The sequence below is a fragment of the Heptranchias perlo genome, chromosome 25 (genome assembly GCF_035084215.1).
Source record: "Heptranchias perlo isolate sHepPer1 chromosome 25, sHepPer1.hap1, whole genome shotgun sequence".
Classification (NCBI taxonomy): Eukaryota; Metazoa; Chordata; class Chondrichthyes; order Hexanchiformes; family Hexanchidae; genus Heptranchias; species Heptranchias perlo.
Genome location: NC_090349.1, coordinates 28740599 through 28753738, shown reverse-complemented (window position 1 = coordinate 28753738; position 13140 = coordinate 28740599). Strand labels below are relative to the sequence as shown.

The 13140-nt window shown below is 40.2% G+C and overlaps 1 protein-coding gene across 1 annotated transcript in view; it reads left to right on the top strand.

Annotated features, from left to right (window-relative positions):
- The window catches only part of dtx1 (deltex 1, E3 ubiquitin ligase), a 243864-nt gene that overhangs the window by 194946 nt on the left and 35778 nt on the right, over nt 1-13140 (top strand). Inside the window, exons 3-4 of the mRNA XM_068005892.1 lie at nt 9312-9373; nt 11565-11726. Coding sequence (XP_067861993.1) covers nt 9312-9373; nt 11565-11726 — 224 coding nt within the window. The remainder of the gene's footprint in view (nt 1-9311; nt 9374-11564; nt 11727-13140) is intronic.

The following is a 13140-nucleotide window of genomic DNA, read 5'->3' as shown; positions in this document are numbered from 1 at the left end:
TCACTATGGTAACTTTTCTACTACATAAACAATGTCTTGGGGAAGTTTGATGCTTTAGTACAAAGACATACTCAAAGAATTACAGTTGGCTGCAGACTATCACTAACTGATGAACCATATTTAATAGTTTCAGCAGTGTTTTTGTCCTAAATGTTCATGTGAGAATTTTAAAAAAGGAAATACACTGTACTTTTAATCTCAAGTAGGTCAAAACATCCATGCAAACAAAATGTACAAAGACAGCTTTGTATTTTTCTATGCAACAACATTAGTTTGTATAAAGCCAAGAGCTTGCAGCTGTTCCAAAGTCCAGATTGGTTTCTGAATTTGACACTAGGCTGGGTAGACCTTAAGATATCAAGTTCAAACAAATCCGCATAATAAACACAGAACGCACGTGCTCATGGGCTTGTCTTCAGGATTGCTATGAGTTTGTCACCACATTAGCACTAAGCAGCAGCAAGACAGCTAATCACAAGCCAATTACAGCTGGGCACCCACAGGGCTAAAAGCTCCTGTGGGCTTTTCAGATAACTCTGGATCAGGCTCACAGGCAGACAACTAATCAAATTTAATACTGCTCCAAACATCTAAAATTGTTTTAGCAAAATTTCGGAAATAACTGGAGTCTTGTTCCCAGGATGTATGTTTGTGTGTCTGTACTTGAGACAAATAAAAGCTGTCATATTCTTGACTACATAGAAGACTTTGAATAATATGCAGAAAGTTAAACTCAATCGAATTACTTTGCGCTTATTTCCTGCCTGTTAGTGAAATGAACTTCCAAATTCTAGTACAGTGGTTTAGGCTTCGCTTTCAGGCAAACTGAGTAGTTACTTTTGGGTGCAAAGTTGTCAAAATTTAGTAATGTTATCTGAGACCTTATACAGGAGGCAGTCTCCACCCGAGAACTCAAATCTTTGTATTGTTAGGACACAGCCGAGGGTCAGTCATCTCTTTGCTAACTTAAAATTTAACTGGCATTCAAATACTGGTATAAGTGTTTACAGTTATAGGCAAAACTCAATTTTGCCTGGCTAGAGAGAAACAGTGAGGCAATACAGTATAGCATGGGTCTTATAGTTGAATTTCACTATCAGCAGGGACCAGAGTAAAACTTAAGAGGCACCTCTCTTAATAATCTGTTAGATGAAAAATTAAGTTGTCAAATCTACAAAACAATCCAATTTCAGGACACAAAATAAAGTGTCCACGGCATTATACTTATATGTCAGTCTGGCTCAGTTGGGAACACAGTTGCCTTTGAGGCAGAAGGTTGTGATCTCAAGCCCTATTCCAGGATTTAACCACATAATCTGGGTTGACACTTCACTGTGGTACTGAGGGATTGCAGCATTGTCAGAGGTGTTGTCTTTCAGATGAACCATTAACCATATTGCTGTCTAAAGTGGATGTAAAGGATCCCATTGAACTATTTGAAGAGCAGGCTGTTCTCCCAGTGTCCTGACCAATGCTTGTACCTCAATCAAAACCACCAAAACAGATTAACTGCTCATTTGCTGTGGGATCTTGCTGTTTGCAAATTGACAGCCCCGTTTGCTGACAAAACCTTTACAAAGTGAAGGCTATGAGAACATCAACAGAAATATTATTTCTAATGCTATAGGCATCCATGAACGAATTTATTGAGACAGCCATGCACAGCAAGCAGACTTCACTGTAAGCAGGACTACATCTCTTTTTTTCCAATAAAATTTTCCAGTTAGTGCATTTCTTTTAAGAGCATCAAACTTCATTTGCAAGTTTTGTTCATTTTATTATTTTTACAGAAGTCAACAATACAATAAAAAAACTAATAATATCAACCGAAATGAGAGGGAAAAATATGCACTAAAAACATTTAAAAAATCAGAGAGCAGCCTAAATGGATCCTTAAATCAGATGTCTAACCCATGTGTATTCTGGAAGGTTCTATGACTACAGTCTGTAATCCCTCCCTCCTGTTGTGTCACAAGTCAATAAGGAACAGTCTGTGATTGTGTTTTGATAGGAAGGTCTCTATTCCATTTTCGTTTTGAAATAAGCTGCCAAGTGTGTTTAACCAGCTATTACAACAACAGTCAAAGACCTTTTCTCTGCTTTCAATCTCCCTTTTCAAACGCAAGTTATTTTTAATTGTCACATGACAATTCATATTCCTGTACTAATGGCGTTTTCCTTCGTTTTTCTTTGCTTTGTTGTTTTTAAGTCAATGAAACTAAAAAGACTTTTGGTGGGAGGTGTACACCTATACATACAAGTGATGATTGTGACTTTGTAAAGTTAATAGATCCCTTGGTTGTCTTTCTTCATGTAAATGTTGTTTTTCTTCCTCCTACTGATTTCTTTATGTCACACTTTATTCCCTGGGTCATGAAGAAGGAAGTGAAACAGCTGTCAGGATCTGTCTGCACAAATCCGCAACTGGTCACCAGAAGGTGCATGAGATTGATCCAGAGTGACTCTCCATCCTTCTGTTGCTGTGGGATAGCACCTGGGCTCCATTCTGCACCTCCACCTGGTGACATTACTGAGGTTGGGAATGTATTATATGTGGAAGTGTGGAGACCGTAGGTGTGAACCCATGTTCTATCACTCGGCACTGCATTGTCCCTATGCTTTATTCTTTTAATGGGAAGGTAATGAATTGCCCTGCTACAACAACAATAACTTTCATTTACATAGCACCTCTAATGTAGTAAAAAGCTCCCAAGGCACTCCAGAAAATTTGTTTGAATCAGGTAGTTGTGATTTCATGTAGTCTGTTGGGAACATTACTAAAGATCACTCCAGTTACACCAATTATAAGAATTAGCTAAATTGATCAATGACATGCGAACCCAAGAGGTAATTAATGTGGCTATGTAAAAGATTAATAAGACCTCAGTTGGAGTATGGTGTTCAATATTGGGCTGCATACTATAGGAAGGATATTGAGGCTTTATAGAGGGTACAACACAGATTCACTAGGATGCCGCCTGGTATGAGGAAAGACTGAGATTTTTTTTATTAGAACAATGCAGATTACTGGGCAATATGATGGAAGTGTTTAAAATTATGAAATTATGATAAGATGGGACAGGGTAGATAGAAGCAGACTGTTTCCAGTATTTGAGAGGCCAAGAATGAGGGGCCATAGATACAAGATTAAATGTAAGAGATTTAGAACAGAGGGCAGGAGAATTTCTTTACAGAGTTGTCAGGACGTGGAATTCACTTCTAGGTTTAATGGTTGAGGCAGAAACTATGTCAACAATCAAGGTTAGATTGGATAGGTGCATGAAGGAAAAGGGTATTTAGATGTCAGAACTACTTGCTCGTGTGGTGGTTAAACTGATTGGGCCGAATGGCCTGTTTCAAAGTTGTAGACTTCAATTTATTTCTTGTATGTAACTAATTCAATCAACCTTCTAAATAAGAAGTAATCTGGGATCCTAAAACCCAGACTGATACAGTCCCTCCTAATGTAAAATGCTTCTTTGGAAGAACAGGCAAAACATTGTTTTCACAAAATCATCCTTTGCTTGAATCCGATATCTAAACAGTTAGTGGCAAATGGGACAGCCTTCACAAACTGTGTAAATATCTATAATTAAACATAGTGAAACCATCTTACATGCAAACTCTTGGGATCCATAAATAAACTTATGTTTTCTAAATTTGCATATAAACGATTGAGACAACATCACCCCACTTGAAGGCTGGACTTGTGTTCGATAGACTAGATTGCCCACTGAATCATAGTCAGTGGGTAGGAAATCTTGCCCACTGTACCTGTTTCTCACTTATAATTGGGGTGATGTGGTTTCAATTGTTCGTATGCAAATTTAGAAAACAGTAGTTTGTTTATTGGTCCCAAAGGTTTGTATATAAAATGGCTTAGCCCAAATCTCTGACCGTCAATGGGGATCATCCATATCAATAATGGGCTTTAAGTGTATTTACCCTTCTCTGCATCACCCCATCCCCGCCTCCAACAACATTTGGATTGAAACATGACCAACCAGTGAAGGATAACCAGAAATACAAGGCTCCTCCACCAATTTTCTTTGGTAGTCATTTCGAGGATTTCATTTCGAGGATTTCATTTCGAGGATTTCATTTCCACATCGTTCACCTAAGGAAGGAGGTAGCCTCCGAAAGCTTGTGAATTTAAAATAAAATTGCTGGACTATAACTTGGTGTTGTAAAATTGTTTACAATTTTCTTTGGAACAGTGTAAGAGGCCAAGGACAGAGTGGGAATAGGAAAGTTAGTTAAAGTGAAGGGCCACGGAGAGATTACGGACAGAACGGAGATGTTTGGCACAGCATACAGCTAATCCATGTTTGGTCTCCCCAGTGTAGAGGAGACCACATGGTGAGCAGGGAGCATAGTGTACTAGATTGGAGGATGTACACATGATCTGCTGTCTCACACAGGCATGTTTAGGGCCCTGGATAATGATATGCGAGAAGGTGAATGGGCAGGTGTTGCATTTCCTGCAGTTCTACATCAAACTAAACTGATTATCTCTAGTAATAATAGTAAACAATTTTACAACACCAAGTTATAGTCCAGCAATTTTATTTTAAATTCACAAGCTTATTTAAAATAAAATTTAAAATAAAATTGCTGGACTATAACTTGGTGTTGTAAAATTGTTTACAATTGTCAACCCCAGTCCATCACCGGCATCTCCACATCATAGTAATAATAGGCATTAGATTGACCAAAAATGACCTGTCTGGCAGGAAGTTCAGGTGCTAGCCAACTCCATCAAATTGTTTTGACGTTTGTTAGCATTTCTTTAGTAGAGAATTTCCCTTATTTTTTGTACTTAATCTTGTGCTTAATAGTGGAAGAAACCTCCCTGATGGCCGGAGGTCTTGGGAATCCATCTGTGATTCCTGGCTTAATATGTGCGTACGTGTCTACAAGAGCAGGTTGTTTACGAATGAAAGGGTGGCTGATTCCCTGTTAATCCCTGCAGGTGATACATTACGCACAAGGCTGGCTGTGATGTCATGGAAGTTATGGTGATGGATAGGATTAAGCTACTTTATAAAAGAAATCAGGACGCAGGCAGTGACCCACTGTGCGATTCATTTCATACCTGCATCCACTTTTGAAACTCGCCTTGTGGCTCAGTGTTTCCAGGGGGAAGTGGCCACAGAGTTCCAGGCTCCTGCGTTAGGGGAGATGAAGATTTCTTTGTTTACTGGGTAAGTGCCTTCTGTAGCTACCACTATTGTACAGTCTAAGATATGCAGCAGATATTTGAAGAGGGACGAGTAATGACACAGACTAAAGACACATTGTTTCAAGCTACAAACACTTCCAGGTAGCTGGCTGATTATTCAGAAGTAGTGTACGCATTCAATAATCAGATTCAGAATCTGATTAAAGGGCCTTTTGAGATGGTACATGGCCAGGAGAGATTACTGATCTCTGTTGTGCAAATGTGATCAGTTTGTTCTGGCTTTGTTATGGTGTAAACCACCAATCAAAGTGCAGTTGAGCAGGGAGCAATGGAACTTGATTGCTGAGGGATGTTTTTCCCATCCTTAAAAGAAAGTTTACGTTCCCTGAGATCATCGGGCAGGAGAATAAAACATTGCAGTAAATCCAGTCGGATTCTGCCAAACAGAATAACTGCTTTGCCAAGAAATGTTCTGCATGAATCAGGATTATGTTTGGATCAGGAATTCTTTAAACTGGATAAAAATAGTTATTTGGTAAAGTGCTTTATATCTCATCAATTTATTCCTTCATTCAGTAATTTGATCCACACACAAACAACAGAAAACACTTCCGATCAGCACCTTTCACAAAAAAATTATATTTGGAACATCTGGAACATGCTACAGCGTCTCAATAACGTTTTGCAATGAAATAGCCATATGTGCCTTGATGAGCAGAATCAGATTGATAACTATATGACTCTGTACTTAAAGCAGTGCTGTGTCGAATGGAAAAAAGAATTTGCAATGATGTAAATTGTATCAATACATCGTTCCATCACTTGTATGTGGCATGGACATGGTAACCGTGATTAATGGCTCTTTCGCCACTTCTCCCCCATCAAACATAAAAAGATTTCCCAAATGTTTTTTTTCATGAAGACTGCCTTTTTAAGTGTTCTGCTGTGCCTGTACATGGCAGTAAATGGTGTTTTGTAATATGAGGCTCAGATCCAGCGTACTTTTATATAGAGCTGACATTCTGTGAATAATGCCTTGTAGACTAAGGTTGGAAATTTGGTGGCGCGCGCCCATCTTTTGGATGGTGATGTTGCTCGTCCTGGGATGTACTGGTGAATGCAGCCATCGCGCCCCCCCACCACCCCCCATCCTGATGGTGTCAGTTTGAGGGGGTCCGAAAAGTGGTTAAAAATGCATAAACAGAACAATTCTGAGTGGAAACCAAGAATTTTCAGTCTGAACACAAAGATCTCCCAGCCAGTAGTTTGTCTGAGAGAACTGAGTGCCCTGCTGCAATAACTCACCTTTTATCCCCATCTGTCAAACAGGGATTTAAATGTCCAAATGGCTGCTGGCTGAAACATGACTCCTTCACCATGGTGTTTCACACAGCACAGGAAACACATTGAGGCAGCGTTGAAATCGCTTGCCTTCAATCTAAATTACATTTATTCATTTTTTAGCAGCGGGACTTCCGGGTTCGGGAATGGCTCGCTTACCCAGATGACTCTGGGTCGAGCGTGTTGGAGCCGGGATTTCTGCCCGCTCCAAAAAAACACAATTTTATTTGCCCCGCCCCCAACGCACCTGGACTTTGCTTTCAAAATTGAACCCATAGAGTTCAAAAGCAAGGAAGTTATGCTAAACCAATGGGTTCCCTCCCAGTCGGGGAACACTTCAGCAGTCAAGGACATTCAGCCACTGACCTTCGGGTAAGCGTACTCCAAGGCGGCCTTCGAGACACTCGACAACGCAAAATCATCGAGCAGAAATTGATAGCCAAGTTCCGCACCCATGAGGACGGCCTCAACCGGGATCTTGGGTTCATGTCACGCTACATGTTACCCCACCAGCGAACAAATGTTATCTGTTTTTAATATAACGGGTCAATTGCTGTCTTTTCCTTCCAGATGTTTCTATGTTTCTGCCTCTCTCGCTCTGTTTTTTTAATTGGCATCTCCACATCATCTGTTTTTTTAGTTCCGGCCGTTAGTATATTCGGTGGCCCTGTAGGTAACACCTATCTGTCTGAACACTTTGGTTGCCTTGGCAACGGGCAGTTGAAAAGACTATCTGTAATCACCAGGCATTGTTCTGTGATTTATAAATGCGATAGGTTCGAGGATTTCATTTCCACATTCACCTGAGGAAGGAGGAAGCCTCCGAAAGCTTGTGGATTTTAAAATAAAATTGTTGGACTATAACTTGGTGTTGTAAAATTGTTTACAATTGTCAACCCCAGTCCATCACCGGCATCTCCACATCATAAACCAAATAAAACACTGGTTAGGCCTCAGCTGGAATACTGTGTTCCGTTCTGGGCACCACACTTTAGGAAGGATGTCAAGGCCTAAGAGAGGGTGCAGAAGAGATGTACTAGAATGGTATCATGGATGAGGGACTTCAGTTATGTGGAGAGATTGGAGAAGCTGGGGTTGTTCTCCTTAGAACAGAGATGGTTAAGGGGAGATTTGATAGAAGTGTTCAAAATCACGAACGGTTTTGATAGAGTAAATAAGGAGAAGCTGTTTCCAATAGCAGAAGGGTTGTAATGATCTGGAATGCACTGCCTGAAAGGGTGGTGGAAACAGATTCAATAATAACTTTCAAAAGGGAATTGGATAAATACTTGAAGGGTAAAAATTTACAGGGCTGTGGGGAAAGAGCAGGGTAACGGGGCTAATTGGATAGCTCTTTCAAAGAGCTGGTACAGGTACGATGGGCCGAATGACCTCCTTCTGTGCTATAACTACTATGATAATATGATGAAAATCCCCAACCAACAAAATACAATAACTAGAATTCAGGTGAATGCAGATTAAGCTGACAATGAAATGATAGATCAGTGAAGGAGGAGGTTTAGTATATAGGAAGCCATGCCATGATGTCCCTGGCTACTGCGGAACACCATTTGAGGGCACACCTTGCTGGTCAATGTAAAACTAAGACATTTACTTAAAATATTTGAAACAGATATTGTATACCCAATAACTAAAAGAAAGCCATATAAAACAATAAAGGACTAACACGTTCCCTGTCAACAGCTAAATTCTAGTGTTCATTGTATTCCAGTAAAAAAGCCAAAAGTTAGTTCTGTTTCCTGTTTAAAAAAAACAAGGGAGCAGTATTTTCTTTTAATTGCGCAATGAGCTTGTGATTTTGACGTGCCGCTTACTAAGGGGGATCTTTTAATGTTTTTGAATTTTTAGTTCTTCCTGTACTCCAACACACAAACATTCCTGCTCCCAAAAGTGAACAAAAAAGCAGGATCTTTTCACAATAAGTGTTTAGTTTACCAGCATGAATACAACTGTGTCTATAGAAAGAGGGGGGATTTTTCACCTTCATTCTTCTGGTAACAGTCATTTATTTTCATTTTTTAAAGGCGCTAATTAGAAGTGTCCGGTCTGATGTTTATTTACCAAGCTGTCTAAACTGTTTAATTTTATTACCATCTGAGAAACCACAAATTATTTCTTGATAAATTTGCATACAGATTTTGTAAATATGTTTAACACTGTTCGCTCAGACTGAAGCTTTCTTTAGTGGAGTTTCAAAGTATGCCTAAAGTGGTTGTACACTGACAAGTTTTGAATATATGAATGGACTATACTGGAGTGGTGATCTGAGGACAAGCACAGGGAGCTGAAGACTGCAGCTGTGTCTTTCCATTGACCTGCTTTCCTCCTTTTCACAGTACAGTTTATTATTACCAATCAGTCACAGTTTCAGCCATTTTTTTTAGCCCTTTGTGGCTTTTGTAAGCCTCTTATAACAGCACAGATCTCTCCATCAGCACAGACATGCTCGAGGGAGTGAATAGTTCATATTTCTTTGTGTGTTGGAAGTGTCTGTGATGGATCCTTCATCAAGCCTGACTATTGTCAATTGACTTCAACCAATCAGATGCTGGAACTTCAAACACTATGGCTGAATAAATAACCAGGTAGTTTTAGGACTGCAAATGACTAAATGGACTGAAGAAATTCTAATATCTTTGGGATGCAGATTAACAAAGAATGAACACTTCTTATAATAAATATGTTGAGATTGAATGTCTTGGTATGGTCCATGGAATAGTTAGTTCTGTATTAAGAAACCTAATATTCTCCTTTTGATTTCTTCCAGGGTCCCTGCCCTACCGGTGAAAAACCTAAATGGCTCTGGTCCTGTCCACCCTGCACTTGCAGGTATGAAATAAGTTGCTGCCTTCACACTCCAGAGCAGGACAGTGGTCAGAGAGCTGTAGAACCAATCCATTGTGATGTACCAGCAACGTCTGACCCCAACACCCAAGCAGGGATGAAGCTAGTAATCTGAAATTTGTGCACACACCACTCAATCTTTTGCTCCACTGACCCCTCCCCTCAGCCTAGCAGCCCGGGAATTCGATTGCAAACACCAACCTTGTAGCTATCATCGTATGTGCCACTTCCTATTTTCCGGATTAGTGTAAATAAAAATGGTGATGGAAAGTCAACGTTCTAAATCCCTCACAGAATAGAAATTTCTTGGTATGAACTTTGTACATCACTTACACCTTGCGGTGACTGAAGCTGAGAATTTCGAGACGTCATTCCTGTGCTATCTTCAATTGACACAACCAGTCACACAAACACAGGCATTTGGTAATGGTTAAACACCCAGGGCTGTCCATCAATTGTTGAAGCTGACCTGTTGTATTCCAATAGTTTATATCACAATATAGAATCACAGAAATCTCAGCACAGAAGAAAGCCATTTGGTCCATTGTGGCCTGTGCCAGACCTTTAATTTGTAGTTTTCTGTCACTCCATTCCTTAATCTTTTACAGTCATTTTGATCATTTGTTGTCCCCCAGAAAACAAAAACGAAAGGGTTTCAATCATAGGATATTATTAGTATGATATTAAACCCCGTTTTAGCTCCTTCATTTGCTCTGTTGTTTAGTGCACTACCTAGTGTTAATGAGCCACATAAGCCAGTAAGGTCCCAGGTTCGAATCCCAGGCTGTGCTGAGTTAGCTTGAAAATGCTGGAGGGTGGATATCAAGTGAGGACGAGATCAGGCTTTGTTGCGATGCCCCTTACCACAGTTGAGGTTCTTGTCAGCTCTCACAGTGAAGGCTCACACATGAAGAATGGGCATTTGGTGGGCAGGTAGCACCCATGGAACCAGCACCTTCAGGAAAGGAGGGGAGTAAATTGGAGAGTAAAATTGTTAAAAAGGAATGAAATATATGCCATCACAGTACAGGGATTCTGCTGTAATGGCATGCGTGAGTGGAAAGAGAAAACTCACATTACATTGACTTTAATTAAATTTACCAGTTACTAGCCAACAATCTCAGCTTCAACATTAAACAATCCTGCTGAGAGTGAATGTAATCATCATTCGTGATGATGAAGGTGAAGTTGGTACATGTACCATCTCCTGCAGCACCCTACATGCTATTAACCCGAGTCAAAAGGAACATATCTGCTATTAATAGAATTTTTCTAGAGGATACATGTGTATCTCATGATATCAGAATCTATCTTCCTTTGTTAATTCATCTTCTGAAGACAGTCACTTATTCTGGGCTGCTCTTCTACAGCTTGCGTTGCCTTACTCTTCTTCAGTGAGCCTCATGAGCAATTGTTGCAGGCTATTTGAACATGAGGGGCATCATTTATTGTCCATACACACGCACTCCCAGGAAGTGTCACTAGATGGCAAATAGCAGCAGAATATTTTCATTTACCCTCCCTAACTTGAGGACATTGAGGCAATTATAGCATCCCTACCATTGGCAGCCCTAACTCAGTACAGATTGAGGACCAAACAAAGGAGCTTTCATCTTCTGTACAGCTGAGTATCACATCCTGCAGTTCATTTACCCACTGAGCTATGGGGGAAGCAGCAACCGTGTGTTAATACAGGAACAGGATTACTAAACTATCCATGGTGCTTGCGTCTGGTGGTATATCACTGTATTGTCACATGACTGCATGGATTTTTTATTCAGGAGATCTGACTGCAAGGCAGCTTAAGCACATTTTTTTGCTATCTGCAAAAGATAAATCTTGATTGTCAATGACAATACTATCTTCAATAGTGCATGAAGAGTAGGATTTTAATTGTGAGATCAGAAGACAGGAATGAGTAGAAACAGGCAGGAGCAAACATCCTGAAGAGTCCCTGAGTAGCAGAATGACAGACCAAAGTATACGTGGTGGAATAATTCCCTTTAAAGAGCTTAGTGTGATATATTTAGTGGACGTAACAGGAAATCTTAGATTATAATATCCGTACAGTACAACTCCTTACATTATATTAAAATGATCTCAAAGACGATGACATTTACGATTTGCAATGAAACTGATTTAAAATCTAAATGATCTTCATTTGCATTCCATGCAGGTATGACTGGGATTCTAATGTGTGCAGCTGGCCTTCCAGTGTGCCTGACTCGGGCTCCCAAGCCCATACTTCATCCACCACCTGTCAATAAGAGTGAAATAAAGCCAGTCCCTGGGATATCTGGTCTCTGCAGAAAGACTAAGAAGAAGCATCTGAAAAAAGGTAAGTGTACAAATTGTACTCACCAAAACCTGCAAATCTGCCCCCTCAATCATGGAGAGCTGATCAAGGAAGTCTCATTATCATAACACTTTCAAAATCGGCCTGTTACAAGGAGATTTTCTGTCCATTGCTGTCGGTGTTTTGGATATTTTTGTTTAATTACTAATGAAGCCATTGTGGGGAGCTGTTGAATCTCGCAGTGTGAGGGAACTGAATTAAAGGACACTGTTGGAAATGACATGACCACCCAACACAGCTGATTAATGACTGCGTCTCTGCCCTTGTTAATTCAGCTCCTTCACACTCTCGGGTTTAGTAACTCTCCAAACTTGTTCCCCTGATGATATCAGCACTGCAGTTTATTATAGAATATTAACAGAAATAAAGAGAAATACTCCAAAGGAGGTTAAAGTTAAATTTTGTAATTGATGCTTTAAGTGTAGTCCTGTGTTGAAGCTTTGGTTTTAAAGGTCTAGGAGCATCTCACTTCATTCCATTGTAATGTCATCAAAAGGGAATTGGTAATGGAGTTCAGTTAAGGCAATGCACATGTGAACTGGAGAGTCTGTGGAATAAACCAAATACAGCGCCAAAGGGTGATGGTAAATGGTGAGACGTGGTGAACTGATGGTAATATTAGATAGCACTTTTCTTTCAACTCCTCTCTGTACGCTGTTCCTTCACCTCCCCTCTGTACGCTGTTCCTTCACCTCCCCTCTGTACGCTGTTCCTTCACCTCCCCTCTGTACGCTGTTCCTTCACCTCCCCTCTGTACGCTGTTCCTTCACCTCCCCTCTGTACGCTGTTCCTTCACCTCCCCTCTGTACGCTGTTCCTTCACCTCCCCTCTGTACACTGTACTTCCATGTTCACACGACTTTACTTTTACTTTCCAACTCCAGTGTCTTCATCACAGATGTGGAGATGCCGGTGATGGACTGCGGTTGACAATTGTAAACAATTTTACAACACCAAGTTATAGTCCAGCAATTTTATTTTAAATTCACAAGCTTTCGGAGGCTTCCTCCTTCCTCAGGTGAACGTTTGTTGGAAATGAAATCCTCGAAATGAAATCGCATTTATAATTCACAGAACAATGCTTGGTGATTACAGACAGTTTTTTCAACTGCCCGTTGCCAAGGTAATCAATGTGCAGACAGACAGGTGTTACCTACAAGGTCTCCGAATATACAAATCACCAAAAAAAAACAACAAACAAAAAAAAATAGAGATAGAGAGGTAGAAACATAGAAAAGACAGCAACTGACCCGTTATATTAAAAACAGATAACATTTGTTCGCTGGTGGGGTAACGTGTACCCCACCAGCGAACAAATGTTATCTGTTTTTAATATAACGGGTCAGTTGCTGTCTTTTCTATGTTTCTACCTCTCTATCTCTATTTTTTTTTGTTTG